The sequence below is a fragment of the Propithecus coquereli genome, unplaced genomic scaffold (genome assembly GCF_000956105.1).
Source record: "Propithecus coquereli isolate 6110/MARCELLA unplaced genomic scaffold, Pcoq_1.0 Scaffold40, whole genome shotgun sequence".
NCBI lineage: Eukaryota > Metazoa > Chordata > Mammalia > Primates > Indriidae > Propithecus > Propithecus coquereli.
In genome coordinates this window covers 1,700,179-1,723,488 of record NW_012149730.1, presented here as the reverse complement: position 1 = coordinate 1,723,488, position 23,310 = coordinate 1,700,179, and the positions used below count along the sequence as shown (strand labels likewise).

Below are 23,310 nucleotides of genomic sequence, written 5' to 3'. Positions count from 1 at the left end.
AGGCTGGTCTTGAACTCCTGGCCTCAAGTGATCCTTCCACCTCAACCTCCCAAAGTTATATAATTAAAAAAAAAAAATCACTTGTTTCTCCTTCCCCTCAATTGTCAGCTTCTTTGCTGTTCCAGATTCCTTATATCATAAATTTATTAAAGAGAGTTTTTAGTTTCCTTAAATGTCTCAGTTGCTATAATGAGAAAATTATACCAGTAATTAAAATATCTTCAACAAGGAAAAAACATTTCTGAATTTAGAAACAAAAACTAGTAGAAAAGAACACCACCATTCAAAGTAAACACCTACAATAAATTATGTATCTACATAATTAAAATTTTATGTTTAATCTAAAGCAGCTGTTCTTTGACCTCAGCCTAGACAACAGCAAGTTCAGCCTGCTACAGGCCCTCGTTAGGTGGGGCCTATGTCTACTTGCCAACAAGACTGCCATCATTCCAACGAGTGAGCAGAATGAAAGCACTCAGGATTCAAGCAAACACTAACAAAATATTAATCCCAGTTGCCCTGAAAGATGCTGATATTCTGCATATATGAATGCTACTGATGAAGGCATATGCATCATATGAATTTTTAATTTTTTTCCTTCATGTTCAGTATGTTGTAATGCAGTACCCTTAGACCAAATTCATTCATCTATCTACTCTCTTTGCCATGTGCCCAATGCAGGGAAATATAGGCATGCATTATGTGCACTAATACAATTTAGCTGCAGCCTTCAAGGAGCTTACAATCTCATATGCTACTCATCATTATATCACAGTGTGGGGCTTAGAAGGGGTATGTACACAATGGAAGACACAATTAACTTGATTAGGGACCGTGAGAAACCACTACATAGAGGTGACATTTGAGCTTGCTCCTGAAGGGTGAGAAGAGCATTCTAGACACAAGGTATGGTGTGCACAAAGACAAGGAAGTTTGAAGTATGCTTATCATGGCATGGGTGTGGCTGAAGAACATTAGAGCACAGAGGCTAGAGAAAGAGGTTGATAAGATGACCAATGAGGAGTGGAGGGTGAGGAATAACAGTCACAGATGACTGGGTTCTCTAAAGTGGGCCAAAATTTCAGTAGTTAAGCCAAAAATGGATATAGGAAATATAGAAAAGGAAGTGAGAATTAGGGCTTTTGGGGAGAGGGGAAGGAAGTGCAACAAACTATTTAGATGTCAAACATGTTGAAATTTTGGTCCATTAGTGACGCATAAGTTCAGATGTCTGATAAACAGTCAGAAACACAGTCAAAGAATGTAATTTGGCAATACACAGTGGATGGAGGGGAAAAAAGTACCAATGAAAGATCCCTAGGGTAAAAAACTTTTTAAAGTAAGCACAAAGGAGAGAAGAAATCAGTGAAAGAGATGGACAAGGCAAAAATCAGACCAGGTCATTCCCTTCAGAATACTAGTCTCAAAGGCAATGAAAAAAGAACACTTCTAAAACAGAGGGGATTAAAGAATGTCAAATGCCATTGTGAACTCAAGAAAGATGAGAATTATCCACCTCACTGGTTTTCAAAAACATCAGGCACGCTCCTACCTTGGGAATTTTGCATTTACTCTTCTCTCTGCTTAGAACGTCCTTCCCCCAGACAGCTAGATGACTCACTCCCCCCCATCTCCTCCACACCTTTACTTAAAAACCATCTCCTAATTGAAAGTTCCCTCATCACTATCTAAAATAGCAAACCTCTCCACTCTAAAACTGTCTATTCTCCTTCTCTGCTTTATTGTTCTCCTTATACTTACTAGTAAATACACACACACCCCACACAAACCATAAACCTACATCAACCCTTATAACATTTAATAGCTGTTTCTTTTTTTAGAACATAAAATTCAAAAGGGCAGGGCTTTTGTCTGTTTTAATCATTGCAGTATTTGTTAGATTAATACCTGAAGAAATGAGGACTATGGAAAAGGCCTACAAATGCAGGAAAAAAAATAGTTACAACAGTCCAGGAGTTTGTAAGCCCAGTCTCAAACTCAAGGTGTTAAGCAGTTGGTATGGCAAGAAAATAGGAATGGTCATAAATAGAAGAGAACCCTTTTGAGAGATCTTTAACTAGAAAAAAATAAAGACAAAAGACAACATTTTAAGTTCCAAGACAGAAGTGGGTTTCTATTCCAATTTTGTAGATCAGCTGTATATTTGTTGGAAAGGGAGTGACTACTGTATAAGGGAGATGGATTATAGGTTCCAGAAGCAAAGGCAGAAGATAAAGAGGCCAGCATAATCTCTAATACTTCTATTAATAATAAAGGGAAGGTATTAGCTTTGGAGAGAATTAGGGACATTTCCTCTTCCAAGTAAAGTGGGAAGAAAAATGGCTAAAGCCTGATAAATTCTATAAGTGAAGACAATAAATAAGGTCCAACAAGTGGCTCTCAGGTCAGTAAGTAAGAGGACTTATCTAACAAGCTGAAGGGGAGACACAGAGATGGAGTTGGGATTTGGGTTCCCAAACTAGAGAAGATTTGGAAGAGTGTTTCTGAGGAATGTAACCCCAAATTAGCAATAGGCTAAAATGAGGTGACCCAAGTAGCAGTTAGGGTCAATGTAAACTTTAAAGTATTCAGTAAACAAATAATGAACATCAAGGCACTATTCTATTACTAGGTATTTAGATGTGACAGTGAAAAATACACCAATGCTGTACCAGTGTGGTGACTAGCTTAGTGAACGACGTCAAGATGTAGAGAATTTTGTCCTGCCCCCTTGACGAGTGGAGCTGCTAAGTGCTATGTGTATGCTCCCCAGGGCCCAAGAACAGCTGCCAGTGCCCACTACAACCAGCAACGGTAACCCCAGCAGCCACACCACTGCACAAACATACACGATATAGGCCACTGAGGCACTCACAGATGTTGATTTCAGCCAAAGAAATCACATGGATACTACACTAGGTACTCACCCAGAACCAAAACACCCTAACCAACTTACACTATAGATCACATCTACAAGAAAAAGTCTCTATGAAAGCTACTCCACAAATTTAGAAGAGATGACTGTTGCACCAGGTGTGCATACATCAATGTAGGCACACAGTAACATGAAAAATGAAACATGACACTTCCAAAGGAACAAAATAATTCTCCAGTAACATGACCCAAAGAAAAGAAAATCTATGAAATGGCTGAAAAGCAATTCGAAATAATGATCTCAAGAAAATTCAGCAAGTTACAAGAGAATATAGATAATTCAATGAAATCAGAAAAACAATTCATGAAATGAATGAGAAACTCAAAGAGATATTGATACAAAAAAGAACCAAACAAAACTCTTGGAGCTGAAAAATTCACTGGATAAAATTAAAAATATAATTGAGAGCTTCAACAATAGAGTAGACTAAGCAGAAGAAAAGATTCTGAACTCGAAGACAGGTCTTTTGAAGTAAGCCGGTCAGAACAGAAAAGAAAGAAAGAAAGAACACCCATGGAACTTTGGGACATTATTAAGGGAACAAACATAAGTATTTTGGGAGTTCCAGAAGGAGAAAAGATGGATAAAGGCATGGAAACCATATTTAATGAAATAATAGCTGAAAACTTCTGAAGTCTTACAACAAATATGGACATTAAGATCAAATAAGCTTAAGGATACCCAAATAGATTCAACTCACAAAAATCTTTTCTGAGGCACATTATAGTCAAACTGTCAGAAGTCAAAGAGAGAATTCCAAAAATAGCAAGAGAAAAGCATCAAGCCACATATAAGAGAATCCCCATCAGACTAATAGCAGATACCACAGCTGAAACCTTAGAGGCCAGAGAATGGGATGATATATTCAAATTGCTAAAACCAAAAAAAAAAAACTATCATACAGTATTATACCCAGCAAAGTTAACTCTCAGAAATGAAGGAGAAAGAAAGTCTTTCCCATACAGAAAAAACTGAAGAGAATTCATCACCACTAGACAGACCTTCAAGAAATGCTGAAGGGTACCTACATCTGGAAGCAAAAGAACAATAAATAACAGCATGAAAATGCAAAAGTATAAAACTCACTGACAGAGAGCAAATACAAAAAAAGAGAAAGTAATCAAACTTTATCACAACAGAAAACCTCCAAGAAAGATAAAATATAAGAGAGGAAGAAAGGAACAAAATATACAAAACAACCAGGAAACAATTAACAAAATGACAGGAGTTAAGTCTTTAGCTATCAGTAATAATTATGAGGGAAATGCAAATTAAAACCACAATGAGATATCATCTCACCCCAGTTATAATGGCTACTATCAAAAAGACAAAAAATAACAAATGCTAGTGAGGATGTGGAGTAAAGGGAACTCTTATACACTGTTAGTGTGAACATAAATTGGTACAGCCATTATGGAAAATAGTATGGAGCTTCCTCAAAAACCTAAAAATAAAACTACCATATGATCCATGAATTCTACTACTGGCTATATATCTAAAGGAAATAAATGAGTATGTCAAAGAGATATCTGCATTCCCATGTTTATTACAGCACTACACACAATAGCCAAGATATGGAGTCAACCTAATTGTCCATCAACAGATGAATAAAGAAAATGTGACATATATCTATACATAATAAAATACTACTTAGCCATAAAAAAGAATGAAACCCTAGAAGACATTATGTTAAGTGAAATAAGCCAAGCACAGAAAAATAAATACTGCATGTTCTTACTCATGTGTGAAGCTAAAAAAGTTGATTTCATAGAAGTAGAGAATAGAATAATGGTTACCAGAGGCTGGGAAGGGTGGGGGAAGGGGGATGGGGTAGACGTTGGTTAATGGATACAAAATTATAAATGGATAGGAGGAATAAGTTCTAATATTCTATAGCACTTTAGGGTGACTACAGTTAACAAAATTTATTGTATATTTTAAAATACTTAGAAGAGATGATTTTGAATGTTCCTAGCGAAAAGAAGTAAGTTTGAGGAGATGGATATGCTAATTATCCTGACTGGGTCATTACATATACATGTATCAATTATCACTCTGTATCACATACATATGTACAATTATTATGCATCAATTTAAAAAAGGTTTTTTAAGCATCTGAGTGGAAAACAGGGAATGGTCAGGTGGCTCTACTGTCTCTAGCACCTGGATTGGGTCTCCTTTCTGCCCCAGGTGCTGGCTCCGTTGTTCATAACAAGGCCAACCCTTGAGAACATCCTGACCCCCCACCCCACCGGGTTCCCTAGCATCCTCAACTCTAAAGACCTTCCCTTCCACTCTGCCTGCCCCTTTGGCTAACCCTGGCCTTTGTCTTTACCCTAACTGCCTCTGACTCTGAAGTTCAGGAATTCCCCAGTGTTCACACCTGATCACATTTCCAGCTCTTCTACCCCACTGTCCCAGGTGTACCCATCACACCAGTTCTGCCACCTCATCATACCTTCTATCCTCTGATTCTTACTGTCCCCTCTCAGTTTCCAAAACTGTTCCTATCTCCTCCATCCAGCTCTCAAATATGGCCAATAGTCTCAAAGCTTCTTTCTCTGATCCTTGGTCCTCTCCACCCAAAAAAACTCAGTTTACCTTTTCTACATAGGTGAATGAGTCTTGATTTAGAAATCTGTGGGTGTATGCATAGCTATGTAGATTCAGGCTGCCAATAATTCATGGTTTACAGCCTCAGTCTGTAAACAGATTCCCCAAACTGGATATCAGTCTGTAACCTTCCCCCATCCACATGGCAGGTTATTTATCCCGAAGAGAATCAGTGAAAAAAATGGAGAAGGAAATAGCCACAGGTAGGAATTGAAAATTTTTAAAGAGGAGAGTAAGACTTGGAAGATCAAGTGTTTCAATTGATTAAACAGAATACGAATTAATGGGCCGGGCACGGTGGCTCATGCCTGTAATCCTAGCACTTTGGGAGGTGGAAGGATTGCTTGAGGCCAGGAGTTTGAGACCAGCTGAGCAAGAGAAAGACTCCCGTCTCTACAAAAAAATAGAAAAATAAGCTGGGCATGGTGACGAGAGGCTGTAGTCCCAGCTACTTTGGAGGCTGAGGCAGGAGGACTGCTTGAGCCTATGACTTCGAGGTTGCAGTGAGCTGTGATGATGCCACTGCAGTCTAGTCTGGACCCTGTCTCAAAAAAAAAAAAAAAAAAAGAGTAAGAATTAAGGAAAGGCCACTAAACGTGGTCAGCCAGAGGTCACTCGTGAGCTCAAATGCACTGGTTTCATGGAATGGCTTTCATTCATTCAATGACTACATATTCAGCAACCACGACATGTGTGCCAGGCACAGTACTAGGCTTCCTACGTTGGAGGGAACTAGAAAAGAAACAGGAGTCAGATCAGAAAGCATTAAGAATTGAACAGTTCTGAATACAGACTTTCATAAGAAATTTTTGGGTAAAAGGAGTAAAGTGGAATGAAAGACTGAAAGGAAAGGAAATCAGACCCACAAAAAGTAAAAAAAAAAAAAACAAAACACATTGTTTTTAATATTACATACTAAGAGAGAAACACAAAGAACTGACGCAAATGGGAAGAAGTCAGTGAAGATGGAAGGATGGAAGCAGCCCAAGCAAGGCACAAGAGAAGGAAGGAAGTAAGCACATCAACACTGCTGGTACTGGTACAGGGTGGGGCTGGGGGAGGAGGCTTGAGGGAGTTTAGCCTTGGAAGGAAGAAAGCGATGGATATTCCTCTGAAATAGGTAAAAGGGAGCAAGGCATAACAACATGTCTTCCCTCTTCCCTCTCTTTTAAATAAAAATGAATGTAAATGCAGCAAGATTCTAAGGCAGCAAGACAATGGCAGAATGTGGACTAAACATCTGGAAGCTTCTCCAGCTAGATATAAAAACCTAATATAAACAAAATACATATTCCACTAGAACAGATCCAAGCATTAGAAGTAGCTACCAATGTTAGCAAAACAGCAAAATTTGTGTAGCATATAAGTGGGATTTTAAGAATCAAGAATTTAATGATGTTGAAAGAATATAAAATGTAGTTTCTAATTTAAAAATAGGATTAATTTTTGTAGCTCCAACTTGCCTTATAATCAACAATTTTTGACATCTCGATTTGGTATCTTAAGGTCAAAAAAGACAACATATATAAGGCTATATTTATTATATATAAATTTGATATAATTCAGACTTGAAAATACTACACATTTTTTTCCTTATAACAAAAGACATTACAAAATTCAGGTAAACAAGATAGAAGCACGGCAAGAAATGTCAAATTGCATTAAAATGCTGTTTCAAGAAACTCTCCATTAGAAAGAAAACAAATAGCATTGCTTTATGCCACTTGCTAAATGAAAAATTTTCAGTTGAGACTGTTCAAAATAGCAAGATAATAAATGTTATTGCTAATTTTTTTTTTAAAAAGGCATAGGGCTGACTGTTGACATTACCAAAGTACACATTTGTTTTGATGCCTGGTAGCAGCCACCCCTGAACAACTGGGTCTGCATGGCTAGGTTGAAGGAATTCTTCCAGTAGTTTCCAGAAGATTGCTCCCAAAAAAGAAAAAAGTTACATGGGCCAAAATGCTCAGGCTATCCCAGAGAGAGTGCTATGGTCTTTTCTACTATGGGCTAATAACTGGAGTGTCCGTGTATAAGTAACCCTATAGCCTCAAACATAAGAAAAACAATCTCATGACTGTGAGTGCTATTTATTTAGGGTCCCAGATCCCCAAATGAAATTATTCTGGGCACTCAAAAGATATTAAGAACAAACAGAAAAGGTTGTTAGCAAGACCAAGATATTAAGAATGGGTAGGAAAGATTGTTAGCATGGAGGCCCAGATGTTCAATTTCTAATCAAAAGTTTAGTTTATTATATCTCAAACAAGAAGCAGTACAATTAATTAAAGTGTGCACCTAAACTATCAACACAATTTTGGCATCTTCCTGGTGGCTTGTTTATGCCAGCAGCAAAGAAGCCTGGAGAGCAAGAGGTGATGAAACCGCAAAAGACATTTTCCACAGCTTGTTGAGAATTGAATTATTTTTCCTTGCGAGAAGTGGTCCAAAGCCTGTAAGAAGTGGTAGTCATTTAATGCAAGTTCTGGTGAGTACGGTGGATGACAGAGAGTTTCCAAGTTTGGCCTCTGTAGTTTGAGTAGCATTGTTTGTGTGACATGTAGTCAAGCGTTGACATGCAACGGGATTGGCCTGTCTCTACTGACCAATCTCTGCTGCTTAATCGCAAGCATCCTCATTATTTTCTCCAATTGGTTGCAGTAGACATCTGCTGTGATCGATTGACCAGGCTTCATGAAGCTGTAGTATATAATACCAGCACTGGACCACCAAACAGATACCATTAGCTGTTTTTGATGAATATTCGGTTTTGGACTGTATTTTGGTAGTTCATTTTTATCCAACCATTGTGCTGCATGCGTGTGATTGTCAAAAAGAATCAATTTTTCATCACACTAACAATATGGTGTAGAAATGGTTTGCCTTTATGTCACGATAGCAAAGAAAGACAAGATTCAAGACGATTTCTCTTCTGATGCTCGTTTAATTTACGTGGTACTCATCTATCCAGCTTCTTTACCTTGCCCACTTGTTGCTTCAAATGGTCCCATATTGTTGTAATAGTAATGTCAAACTTTGCTGCTAATTCATGCATAGGTCGAGATGGATTTGTTTCCACCACAGCTTTCAGCTTATCGTTATCCACCTCGGTCTCAGGTTGCCCACATGGCTCATTTTCAAGATTAAAATCACTAGAATGGAACTTCTCAAACCACTGACATATTGTTTGTTCATTAGCCACATCCTTCCCAAATACTTCGTTGATATTTTGAGCTGTCTACGATGCATTGGTTCCACCACAGAACTCATATTCGAAAATAACATGAATTTTTGACTTATGCATGGTTTCACAAAAATTGCTCTAAAAAAATTTGAAAGATAATCATAAGCCAAACCATGTGTTTGAAAGACTGAGGATATACCTTCACAATAAACATAAAACAAGAGTGTGAAAGCAAAATGTCAGAGATGTCAACACTGTCAAACTTAGTACTTAAGGAAATCGGACATTTCATACTTAATAGCCTAATATATTTACTGAATCCACAAAGATGTGACTTTCTAGAGCAAATCTCTAGAATACAGGACTATTGTAAATAAGAAGCTGAATTCATCCAAATTTGAAGACTGAAGATTTTTTTTTTTTTTAGTGTAAGTATAGCTGAAACAGTATACCAGCAGGTAGAGGCTGAATAGGCAAAACAAGTAGAGACCAAGAGAAGAGAAGGGGGCAAGGAAAGCAGAAAGGCTTGGGGAAGGCAAGAGTGAGTTAAAAGGCAATGAGGGATTAAGAGATGGAATGACAAAAGTTGTTAACCAAGGAAGCTTCCAAGTTTGAGATCTCAGTAGTAACAGCCCTCCTGAGAAACAACGCAAGGGCAAAGTTTCATACATAGCATTAGAAGTGAAAATATTTAGTAACTTGAGCAACTCAAGGCAAGCAAAAACTGAAGAAGAGGAGGGAGCTACAGAGCCCACACGATGGTAAACCAGCAGGGTGACTAACAACTGGTTGCAGAAGAGAAGTAGGTAAGAGATATTATACAACCACTGGTAGCAGAATTTAGAAGTCAAACTCACAAAGGAAAGGGAAGCAAGGCGGTGCTGATTTTTTTCTCTCGATAAAGTAAATATTTATATGTTTTACTATGACAGGAAAGGCAGGAAAAAAAGAATGAAAACAATTTTATCTTTACCATATTTAATGCACTCAGACTTTATATAGTTTTTTAAAATGTTAAACATATCAGTAATGAAGAATTCAGATGATTTTTTTTGGTCTTTCCACTGACCAAGCTAATATATCCTGAAATCCCTGGAAAGTACAAACTTTCTCCTTGACTGATTGCCACAAATCATGTTACAAGAAAGCAGCTGGTACAAAAAGCCACGATTATGGGACAGCTACCAAAACATGATCACATACCCAGCAATTGGAAACTTCAAATTTCTAGAAAAGCACTTATGAATAAAAAAAGAGGTTTACAAGGTTTAGCAATTTTCAAGGATTTTCAACTACTCATGGATAATTGTCCAGGTAGGTGTGTAGCTCATATACTTTATGTGCTTGTCCTGTAGGAGCCAAGGACAGTTTAGATGTGAGCTGACCAAACATACCCAACACGTAGCAAGGACATGTAGGAACATGTTATTAACTTCTAACCCCCTCCAAGTACTATTACCTGTCTATAGCATTTCAGAAAACATGACATAAATCCCTGAACTTCCTAGGGAAAAGAGACTGTGGAGGTGATATGATCCAATTTACAGATTAGAAAACTAGGGCACAAAGAAGTTAAATGCCTCAGCTGAAGACCACACCGCTGGTTAGTGGTAGAGCCTAGAACCCCACTCTGCACACTCCCTTCTCAGGACCCTTCTCCCCTCCTCCCCCTTCCCACTTCCTGATGCAAGTGTCCCACAGAGCTCGCTGGATTTCCACATAAAGTAATAATATGGCGTTCTTTTTGAAAGGTAAAATAAGATGACAGAATCTAAAAGGAAGAATGAACAGGAGTTAAAAATATCTGCTTGACATAAAATAATATTAATTTAAAACTGTACCTTGACTGCTTCTGATGAAAGTACATTTTCCTTTTTCTGACTTGCGCTCATGGGTTCATTTTCAACACTGAAAAATAAAAACCACAGTTTGTTTTGAAATTAAAATAGAATTACTAAACTCATAGAATTTCTGTAAACAAAAAATTGAAAGGCCCATTATTGGCAATGCCCGAAGATTCATACATAAAATGTTATACTAAGAATATATTGATTTGAATCTCTACACTTGAAAAACGCCTTCAAAAATGCTCATCCGGTCTTTAGAAATTTTTGTGAGTTCATTATGCTTTATATTTTCTCATATTGATAATCAACATCACAGTAATGATGCATCTGAACAAAGGAGCACCAATGTATGACTATCATAACCTTGGAAAGTGCTAGCACTCTAAGATTTTATTTATACTAAAGCTCTACACAGCCTGATCTTTTTTTAATGCCTATGCTGAGTGTTATTTGGAATAGAACCCATTTCTATTCAGCAAATCATTATAAACATATAGGTTCATCTAGTAAATTCTGGGAATACTCAAAAATAGATGCAGGCTTACCTATCTCCGAGTGTGTTCCAGATGGCACCTTAAAAATCAGATTCCCAGATAGTGACTTTTGATTGTCTTTTGTCTGGAATACCTTCACAGGTGCTTTATGAGATGTCATCATAAACTACTTTGCTAATCAGCATGTACGCATTTTAGATCTTAATATTTATCTCTATGTTTATACATTATCTCATTTTCATACTTTCATAACCTGAGAAGCATTGAAGCAGCTCCACTCTAAAGATGTTTCCCCCCTGCCAAGGACTGCGCTTGGCCTTAAGAATATAAAAATGAGTAGGTCTGGGTTTTTGCAAAATTCGGTCTAGCTGGGGAACCTGACACCCAAACTTTTAAGGATACAGTTTGGTAAGAGCTATAACTGCTGAATGAACAAAATCCCATGGAGCATAGAAGAAATAAGGAACAACTGATTCTGCCTACTCAGTAAAGTGCCCTCAAAGGAGGGACAAAGGCAGGGAGTAATAGAGAATATGGCATTATCGCAAAACCACGTTTTGTTTGTTTTTAATGTAAGACTGGAGCATAGAACTTGTGACAGGCAGAGGTAATCCTGCAAGAGATGAGAATGAGACCAGAAGTCATTGGGTGCCAATCTAAGTAGAACTGGTCCGACCCATTACAGAATTTGATCTTTGTCTTACATGCAGCGAGGAAGCCTTCAAAGCCTTCAGGAAAGGGATAAGGGGAGGTGCTTGAGAGTGGACAAGAGGGTGGAATCCTGCTCACTGATGGTAGAGGGACCGTAAAGGAGGAAATGCTCATAGCTCAGATCAGGGGAAGGCCATCCCAAAGCACATGGGATGGAAAGAGAGGATAGGATTTATGCTACTTAGATTTTCTATCCATAAGATCCAGTGCCACTATTCAGAGTATCCAGACAGAAACAGAAGACAAGTCATGTACACTTAGAAAATACAATGGATTAAAATGTCATTAAGTCCCAGACTGTACGTAGGAACATATGGACCAATGAGACAGGCCAGGCTCCTAAAGCTTTTAACTATCAATAGGAAAAGGAAGTATGCAAAAAAATAAATAAATAAATGTGAACTGTATGTTAAACACATGAAAAATTCTATAGGAAAAATCAGAGGACAAAAGTAAAAAACAATATTGTACAATACAGAATTCTAACCCACACACATAGATATAAAATTAGTGGTTGCTATTTTAAAAATGAATAGGTTCTTATTTTTTTAATTTTTTTTTTTTTTTTTTTTTGCTCTTTACTAGTCTTATCTCTTGCCACAAGGTTGTTTACAATTAATTTTTTTTAATTAAATGTGAATTGATACTGGTCTATTTAAGATCAAATCAACAAAAATGGACTGGCAAAATACATGTAGAAATAGCACATTACAAGGCTTTGGGATATAATTAAGAATATTACTGACCTTGATAATTTCATAAGTAAATTCTCTAACTACAATCTATTTTGAATAACCTACCTAAAAACTATGTAAACATACAACCGCCACTTAGTCTCCTAGTAGAATCTTGCTTCAAGATTCCCAAAATTCTACTTCAATTACAGTGTTTACAGACCTGTCTATAAACATACTGCCTGAGACTATAAATGAAAATGGTAAAACAGTAAAAGCTCTGCAGAAAATGCAGCTCTGAGTTCATGGGATTAAGGCAGAACTCAGTCTTTTCAAGTAGCTGTAATTACTTCCAAGTACATACTATAAACACACACAAAAATTCCAGAAAAACATAGCAGTAAATCAGCACATAAGTATTGAACAAACAATAAAAGAACTGAAAGCTAAAATCACCAAAAGAAATGTTATTTGACACTTAAAACTCTGGAATTTATTTCCCATGTTTAAGTTCCATGATTCTTATTTGCTAAATAAAAATTTTAAAATGTGTTGAGTTTTAAAGCAAACAACACATTTTAAAATTTTGGTTTAGCAATAAAAATCATTGCTTTAGTTAATGATTTTAACACTTCTTTTCTACATTATTAGAATCCTTTAATTGGTCTCTTGTATCATTAGAATTGCTCTGCTTCTATCCATTCTTCCCATGGTCAAAGTGAGAGATAATATAATCATGACATTCTTGAGTTCAAAAATCCTTCAACAAATCTCTGTCAGTTGATGAATAAAATGAAAAGTCTTTAGCATAAATATAGAGAGTTATTCATGACCTGGATCCAGATACACCTGTCACATAGAACCACTTAATATTGCTAAAATATGCCAAGTTCACAGTCTAGCAAACCACTTTCTTCCCCTGCCTGCAACATCCTCCTCTACCTGACTCTTAATCCTTTACCCACTCAGTTCCAGCTTCGCTTGTATATTTTTGCACTCCCACTACAGCCAGCAATACCTCTCCTACATTTATTTACTGCTCCTTACTGTAACAGTTGGTTGTCCATTTGCCCAACTTGAATACGAACTTATGAAATTCAGAAAATGTATCATTCATGTCTGTATCCCAGAGCCTAGCACTGTGCCTGGCACTGTAAAGGCAATCAAATATCATTTGTGAAGGGAATAAAAAGAATATAACAGAATTTCCATTTGTGCCTGCTTACCTTCATAGTGGAAAACACTATTCCATTGGGACAATGTAATAATACACATTAATCTCTTTTGCATAATGGGGTAGTATATAAGTATCTTAAAGAATATACCGGCCATTCCTATTCTGCACCACCTTTATCTAAAGATATAAAGCAGGGAATGGGGCTCGTAGGAAAAAATTACTCAAAGGAACAAGGTCATTTTCAGTGGATTTAAAATAAAAAAATAAGAACACAGTAGCTAAAGATACTTCAAACGCTGGATACTTAGATGTCTATTTAGTAAAAAATAAATAATAGAAAAGACTCAAAAGGCTTGGAATGGTACTTTCAGACTCTTAAAAATAAGGGAAAGAGAATCATGTTCATCTCAAACTTCATGAAAAACGACAATCCGTTCCTATTGTTTGCTCACAATTTAACCCCCTTTGGGACTCAGGAATATTTCAATAGAAATATTTTTAGAAAGCACACATTTTGTTCATGGCAGAGGGTGAGGGGCAGGAATCATAATCACACATACGTACAAATAAAATTACTTGCCTTTCTGAATTGCCTCATCTTACTTAGCTAGGAAAAATCTGGGAATTAATCTTTCAAAATGGCTCAAATATGAAGGTCAATGTAACAGAGAAGCTCCTCATTTTTAAAGCAGCTTTATTGAGACCACAGTTGAAAACAAGGAATACAACTTATGGCAATTTACATACCTTGTGCCAGATATACAATATTTTAGGTTATTAAATATGCAATGTCTGATTTCAAATCAAAAGTGTAGTTTATTATATCTCAAACAAGAAGCAGTACAATTAATCCAAGTATGCACCTAAACTACCAACACAGTTTTGCCATCTTAATGGTAGCTTGTTTATGCCAGCAGCTAACAAGCCTGGAGAGCGAGTGGCGAAGAAATCGCGAAAGGCATTTTCCATGGCTTTTTGGGACTTAAATATTTTCCCTTGCAAGAAGTGGTCCAAAGCCTGGAAGAAGTGGTAGGCAGTTGGTGCAAGAGCTGGTGAATACAGTGGATGACAGAGAGTTTCCAAGTTTGGCCTCTATAGTTTGAGCAGCATTGTTTGTGCGACATGTGGTCGAGAGTTGTGTTGCAAGAGGACTGACTGTCTCTGTTGACCAATCTCAGCTGCTTAATAGCAAGCAGCCTCATCATGTCATCCAAGTGGTTGCAGTGGACATCTGCTGTAATAGATTGACCAGGTTTCATGAAGCTAGTGGATAATACCAGTGCTGGACCACCAAACAGACACCGTTAGCTGTTTTTGATGAATATTCAGTTTTAGACTGTGTTTCAGCACTTCATCTTTATTCAACCATTGTGCCGAACGCTTGCGATTGTCAAAAAGGATCCAGTTTTCAACACATGTAACAATACAGCATAGAAATGGTTCGCCTTTATGTCATGAGAGCAAAGAAAGGCAAGCTTCCAGATGATTTCTCTTCTGATGCTCATTTAATTCATGCAGTATCCATTTATCCAGTTTCTTTACTTTGTCCATTTGTTTCAAATGGTTCAATATTGCTGGAATAGGAACATCAAACCTTGCTGCTATTTCACGCATAGGTTGAGATGGATTCGCTTCCACTATAGCTTTCAGCTCATTATCATCCACATTGGTCTCAGGTCACCCATGTAGCTCATTTTCAAGATGAAAATCACCAGAACGTAACTTCTCAAACCATTGACATACTGTGCATTCATTAGCCATATCCTTCCCAAACACTTCTTTGATATGTGGAGCTATCCGTGCAGTATTGGTTCCACAAAGGATCTCATACTCAAAAATAACGTGAATTTTTGACTTATCCCTGGTTTCACAAAAATTGCTCTAAAAAACACACTTAAAAGATAATCATAAGCCAAACCAGGCATTTGAAAGAATGAGGATGTATCTTCACCATAAAAATAAAAAAATGTCAAACTGAAATGTCAGAGATATCAACTGTCAGGCTTAGTACTTAAGGAAATCAGTACTTAAGCATTTCATACTTAATAACCTAATAAAACAAAACTCTGGGCCGTAAAAAAAATATGGGTCACTTTAACATTCTAAAGTTCAAGTAATTTACATAGAGGGGAGGTCCTAATCTGTCACTTAGATATGTTATACTCTTATTTTGTATAAAATTCTAATAAGATTCCTTAAGCAATAGCAGATAAGTAGCAGAAAACTGGGCCCAAGAACTCACTCACCCACTCAACAGATGTGTAGCGTACACTGGCGTCAGGTACTGTTCTTGGTGCTGGGAGTTGAACGATGAGTGAACCAGACGAGGTCCTTGCCCTCACTCCTTCAGAACCTATATCTACATGCATCAGAATCACCCGGGCAACTGTTTCTAAAACAGAGTTCTAGGCCTGATTGTCAAGGAATCCCATTGGAATGGGGGTCAGGAATCTACATTTTCAACCACCAGGTTGTTCCAATGCAGGTCTCACCCTCTGACCACATTATTGATAAACAATGGTCTGAGAGCCTCTCTCAGCTGAAACCAACAACTAATAGTTTTACAGGGAAGAGAAAAATCTGGACAGGTTAATCTCCACTTAACACTATTTAATGCATTAAGTGTTGATACTTAAAGAATAGGTAACAATTTTTACAAAATTCACTCATGTGAGACACTACCTATTTTCCAACACTACTGCTAAGTAGAGCTCCTGGCCCCAGGCAAGAGATGTTGCCCTAATGAGCAAGTAGAGCACTGAAAATACAGAGTAGGACCAAAAAGGAAAAAATCGCTTTCTCTCAGTCCATACCACAGACTGAAGCACAAGGGAAACGGCTGGGCTTCCCCCAGAGTCAGTTCTGCATGTGGTAAGAAAGCAACTTCCCTGATGGCCATAGGATGGACTCACAGGAACACTGGGTCTGCACAGAGGAGAGTGGTGAAGGCACAGTGAGGGAAAGTAAAGTTCTTCACCCCTTTCCTCCTGGAAAACGCATGTTAGGTACCTCCTCCTCCTATGCCCTCTCTCTCACACATCATAATTGTGGCTGCATCAGAAAAATCTAGAAGTGTTAAAGACCTAAATACAGCTTCCATAACCATCTTCCGGAGGCTTGCCCACTTCTCTCTGATGCTGGAGTCTATGATTTCTTGCCATTTCCAGAGAGGAAGCAATCTTTGGTGCTAATGACATCACTGATCGTAATTCAGAGCATCCCCAAAACACAAGGTCACTTCGCATAAGGTAGTCCCTAATTTGGGAATGTCCTTAATTAAACAACACCCTCAACCCACTGTCCATGGGACATTTCACCATTTGCAGGGTCCTCTGCTGAAGATGTCCCTTCTCTCTTTCCTCTCCATCCCACTCAGCCTGATGCTTCCTGAAATTATCTTCCCACTGGAGACTTTCACTTCCACCGCACAAGGTGCGTTCTGCAGTAGAGGAACCAGCAATATTGTTGAGGACAGGGAAAGAGAACCAAGACAAATTTCTCCATCATTTTTTCTTACTCTACTAATATAAAACTCTGCTAGTTCCAGAAGCCTGGTCCACCAAGCAGCATCTCTCCCTCTACGGAAACTTCATTAGGCCTTCCCTCCCTGGAAGGCTGCTCCTCGCCTCAGAGCCTACCTGACCCAACTCCTGTGGTGAAACCCTAGAAGTAGCCAGAAACCAGCCATCTCCTGAAATGTGATCAAATCATATTTCAGTCCTCCCAGTGAGACTTTCCCTTGGACTAAATGAAAAATAATACAGAACCAGAAGGGATCTTCACCTACCTACTCCCTCTCTCCCACTGTCATTAACAGCAAAATGCTTCACAAAAACTTAAAATTGACATTTGCCTGTTTCAGTGACAGCGCATTAGGGACAAAATGCACTCTAGTCAAAATGCATCTTCTTTCTGGATCTGAGCTTATAATTGTGTAAATTGAAAGGGTCAGGCTGGTTGATCAGAGATCTCTGCCGGATCTAAAATCCCACGCTGCAGTGATCTACAGTGGTAGGATGGGTGGAAAAAGCAGCAGGCAGACTAAGCCTGAGGCTTTTGTGGTAAAAGAAGAGAAAGACTATTACTAAGAAACCAACTAAGAATCAAAACCAGCATCAGGACATCATGATAGAGGCAAAAATGTCTACTGTCCTTTATTTCTAAGTTACTGAGGTCCCCTTGGGAGCCTGTCCTCTATTCCCTTAGACTCCATCCTCTTAGCCCTCACTTGTGTCCTTAAATATAGTATGGACTTTATCCCCACACTCTCCCGAAGGTCACAGGGGTCTCATCTACATTACCATGGGGATATTTTTCTTAGAAACATGGCTTCACATGACAAGCTCTGTAGTTCTCTGTTTTGATATGACAATGCAGTTATGTTACAGATTAAACTGACTTTTGTGCACTGTCCTGAAGCCACATCCAGCAAGTCCAATTCTATGGGCAAAAAGACAGAGTTCCACACCAGTGATTTACAAAAAACCATCTGGAAAACTGTCCATTCACAAATGGTGACTGTCAGCAGTAGAGTGGTACTTGTATTTTTTTTTATGACCATTAACATAATATAAAACAGGTGGTTATGGCGCTATTTCTGGGCTTCAAATTAAAAGGTAACTACAAGCTGCAATTTTAAGGCACTCAAACAGCATGTACTTTAGCTCGAACATCTGGCATTTGAATGATTTCAAAACTCTGGAGAAAAATCAGGAGGAGAGGGGCAAGTTAGACCTAATTATGAGGTTCAGTTGCTTTGCAATCATAGACTTCTGACACTCCTTTTCTCCATAATGTCAGACCTCTCCTATAATTTATGTATCTACCTTGAAGCTGCTTTATTTTCTGTTCCCCCATCTCACCCCCTCAAAACAAGACCCATAATTACAGTTCGATTGCAGGCTACAAAGTGACAATCTCAGTATGTCGGATGTGTCTGAGCTGTCTACCACATACCTGTCATGAGTGACTGCCCTCTTCTCCCCAAAGTCCTCCATCTACTCACAGTCTTCAGGTTCTGAATGTTTGTGACTCACCTCACAAGAATCAACACCCTGAATATTCTGCTGTGATGTGAACCCAAAACAGTATTCCAGCTGCTTTCTACAATAGGGCATTCATTCATGTATCATTTGACAAACTGTCCTGAGCAAAGGGCACTAGAGACCCAAGATTGTGCCTTCCCAGAACGCCCCAGAGATTGACTTCAGCTGACCTCACCTCCAGCTCAAATCCTTCCTCCTCTGTAGATTCTTCCAAACATAAACAGACAATACACGACTTTAAAAACAGACGCACACATACACAAATAAACGTATGCCCAAGTGATACTTGCAAAAAGTAAATACACCATTTCAACTCTTTTCTATGGCCTACCAAGTCCTACCGTATCAAGTCTGAGCTCCCTTCCCCAAGTCACAGATACCCACTCTTCCTTCCACTCTGTGTCTCTGTCCACACTGGCATCTGTGCCACATGATCCTGCCCTTGGACCTTTGAAGTGGATGTTCCCTCTGCCAGGAAAGTTCCTTCCTCGGGCTTGTTCATGCCTCATTCCCGGATATCATCCAGGTCATTGTTCAAATGTTATCCAATAGAGGCCTTTGATCACCACCCTGTCTACACCTTACCCTAGACTCACCACGTCCATAGTGCCCCCTTCCCTCACCCTATTTTTACTTCAAAGCACATTATATGTTAATTTATATCATTTATTTTCTGACCTTCTGCATTAGAATACAGGCGCTATGTAAGCAGAGCTTGTATTTGGCCATTTAGATATTCAAAGCAGATTCAGAAAAGTGATGACACAATTAAGATTTTTATAAGAATTAAGTTTTACATTATTTTTTATAATTTGTATATGTACGATTGTTGAAAATGTTAAAGTAATATTGTTAAGTGAAAAAATTCCAGTTTCAAAATCCTGAAGAGAACTTTTACTTTTAAAAACATTTAGACATGTAGACATGAGCATATTTAGACACACAGAGAGGAAATGATTTGAAAGAATGGTACATGTCTCTGAGTGGGTAGGGTCATGAATGTGCTTTTTCTTTTTGATTCTCTTATAATTTCATACCTGTTTTGCAAAAGCATATACTACTATCAAAAAGACAAAAAAGTGCAAAGTACTATAGTTGATTAAAAAGAAAGCAAACACAAGTCAGTGCAAAAAAATGCAAGCAATGAATTTAAATAACAAAATACTATTACCACAAATTTTACATAATGGTAATTTCTTTGTATCATAGTATATACAACATTGCCAAATAAGATTCTTTTTTGCCTTAGAACAAGGAAACAGAATTATTAGAGTTCACATTTTCAGCTTTGACTAATAAATAGCACAATGCCACTCTTCCAGCCCAGGTATGCTCCTTGTTGCTTTAATAAGACAATAAAAGGCAAGAGAGTTTACATCTCACCTAACCTGTCTCCAGTTATTAAAATATAAAATTCAAAATATTTCATTTCTTGTCATAGGAAGCATGGTAGTTATAAGGAAATTATCATCTGTCACTGAGGTAGTATCCACTTTGTGTATAAATTTTAATACAAGAAGTAAAGCAGAAATGTCTAACAAATCTTCTAGAAATTACATGAAACTAATCTTGTGAAAGCGCTCAAATACCATTTTTATGTCATTTTTGGCACTGCCATTTGTGCTGCTTGTCATAAAGAACACAAAAAAGATATTCTCTTTCACTTTTTTTTATAAATATGTCGGGGGCCATCTTCAAACTCTGCCTGTCACAGTGAGTTATATTTTTGTTCCAATAGCTTATTTGAAATTAGCACTGAAAGCATAATATCTGATTTTATAAACATGTAAGTGTTATGGTTTGGATGTTTGCCCCCTCCAACCTCATGTTGAAATGCAACCCCAATTTTAGAGGTATTTGGGTCATGGGAGTGGACCCCTCATAAATAGATTAATGCCCTCCCTGGGGCAGGGGTGAGCGAGTTTTCACTCTATTAGTTCTTTGAGAGTTGGTTGTTAAAAAGAGCCTGGCACCTCCAAGTCTGGTTTCCTTTCTTGCCTGTGATCTCTGCACATGCCAGGTCCCCTTTGCCTTCCCCGAGTGGAAGCAGCTTGAGGCCCTCATCAGATGGAGATGTCCAATTTGATGTCCAGCCATCAGAATCCTGAGCCTAATAAACTCTTTTTCTTTATAAATTACTCAGCCTCCAGCATTCCTTTATAGCAACACAAAACAGAATAAGACAGTAAGAAACCTCTGTTTTGTAATCTTTTAGCAACTGTTTCCTAAGAGCCACTGTTGACAGATTAAGTGAAAGGGTTCAATTTATACTCAAAGAATAAAAAGTTTGGCAACAATGATATTTGGATAAATTTTCTAGCTACTTCTGGAAAAGCAGGAGAGATGAACATGTTTAACTCTATTCCATTGAAAAGTCTCACTAAAATGATAATAAACCAATAAATAAGAGGAAATAAGCTACTATGTAACAAGAGGAAGGGTAAAGGCACTCATGAGATAGATTTTTGAAGGAGAGAAAAGTAGGCAGAAGAATGATTCAGAATAGACAAAACTTTTATCATTTCTTCATGTTGGGAACATTTCAAATCTTCTATTTTGAAATACACAATATACTATTTTTAACTATAATGACCCTACTATCCCACTGAACACAAAGTAATGGAGATCGTAAATACCCTGATTTGATCATTACATATTGTATGCATGCAACAAAATATCACATGTAAAAAATACATACAACTATGTATCAATTAAAAATTTTAAACATAGATAAAACTCAGACACCAATACCCCAAAATATGGTGCTGTGACATGCTGAAGGTCTCTCTGAACTTCCCTCTCTCCAAGCGTGTGTCTCTCTCAAAGCACAGAATGAAGTTGTTCTCTGAAGTGCCCTTATCTGCCTAAAGGACCTGCCAAAGAAGAAAGCAACTGCCTCTGGTCCCTTCCTTCAGTTTTCATTAGCTGAACTCACACTGCAGGAAGAAAGACTGAAGTCTGTCAACGTACCTGGACAGAATTTTGTCACAAATCACTGTCTGCCCTGCTGGTCCAACAGCCTTTGTCCCACGCCATTGTAGTTCTTGAAGCCCATGGAATTCCCCTAAACATCATTTACTCAATCATACACATTTCTCCATCCCCCTTTCCACTAAGAAGTAGAGTACATAAACATCTATACCTCTCTGGGATAATGGGTAGTCTCTGCTTTGCCCCCAGGTACACTAATAAATTTGTATGTCATTTCTCCCATTAATCTTCCTTATGTCACTTGATTTTTCAGTAAACCTACAGAGGGCAAAGGGGAAGTTTTCCCTTGCCCACTATATATGCATGTAACAAAATATCACATATACCCCATAAATATGTATAATTATTTAGATCAATAAAAAATGTTTAAAAAAAAAGATAAAACTGCAATGTAAATCGAGGCAGAAGAGGAAACTATCATTTCAGTGTATCCAGATACAACTCCAGAAAAATCTCAGACTTAGAGGTCCAAGTAGGTGATGAGGCACATGGCTGGAAATAGGGACTAATAGAACATCTGTTAACCCCCACCCCAACTCATACCCCCAAATTATATAGACATTTGGCAAGATACTGGAAAAATTTTTAAAAGAAATGTCTCCAGGCTCCAGAACACCAAAAATAATAGAAGTATACAAAGCACAGACCACAAACAGGGAGCTTGAACAAAACTCACCACCCTAAATGGTAAGACATAAGTCTCTCAAATGAAAGAGCCTGCCAACTGCTCAGCAAGATGAATAATAAAGGACTATGTATGGTTGATTACCATGCATTTGTAGATCTTGGATTAAAAAGTGATTTCGAAATTCTCCAAATTCACAAAGATAATAAATAAATCACAAAAACAGGTCCAGAAATCAGATTGGCATCAGATTTCTCAACCACACAGAATGAAAAAGAATAATGTCTTAAAAACCCTGAGAGCAAATAATTTGATCCTATAAATTTATACCCAAACTATCATTTAAAAGAATAGGAAAGGCATTTTCAGAAATGCAAAGGCTGAAAAAAATTTATCTCACATGCACTCTTTCTTGTTGGATATACAAAAAAGGAGAGTTAACCAAGAAAGAGGAATACATGAAGTCTGAAAATAGGGGCTCTAATATACAAATTAAAGGCACACCCAGACAGAGGTCAAGAGAAAGGTCTTAGAAGGCATAAGGGTAAACAGATGTGATTTAATGGTGTGGAAAAAAGCGCGTAGTTTTATAAATGTTTTTGCATCCTAGAAGTAGCAGCAATAAAGAAATGAAAAACACTGCTGGGCGTGGTGGCTCACACCTGTAATCCTAGCACTCTGGGAGGCCGAGGTGGGTGGATCGCTCAAGGTCAGGAGTTGGAGACCAGCCTGAACAAGAGCGAGACCTCGTCTCTACTAAAAAATAGAAAGAAATGATCTGGACAACTAAAAATATATATAAAAAAAATTAGCTGGGCAGCCGAGGTGGGTGGATTGTTCAAGGTCAGGAGTTCTAGACTAGCTGGAGCAAGAGTGAGACCCTGTCTCTATAAAAAATAGAAAAAAAAGCTGGGCATGGTGGCACGTGCCTGTAGTTCCAGCTACCTGGGAGGCTGAGGCAGGAGGATTGCTTGAGCCTAGGAGTTGGAGGCTGCAGTGAGCTACAATGAT

The 23,310-nt window shown here is 38.0% G+C and overlaps 1 protein-coding gene across 1 annotated transcript in view; it reads right to left on the bottom strand.

The window, feature by feature from the left end:
* Positions 1-23,310, bottom strand: part of CRYBG3 (beta-gamma crystallin domain containing 3) — a 119,357-nt gene that overhangs the window by 87,367 nt on the left and 8,680 nt on the right. Inside the window, exon 2 of the mRNA XM_012652802.1 lies at positions 10,577-10,643. Within this exon, the coding sequence (XP_012508256.1) occupies positions 10,577-10,643 (67 nt within the window). The remainder of the gene's footprint in view (positions 1-10,576; positions 10,644-23,310) is intronic.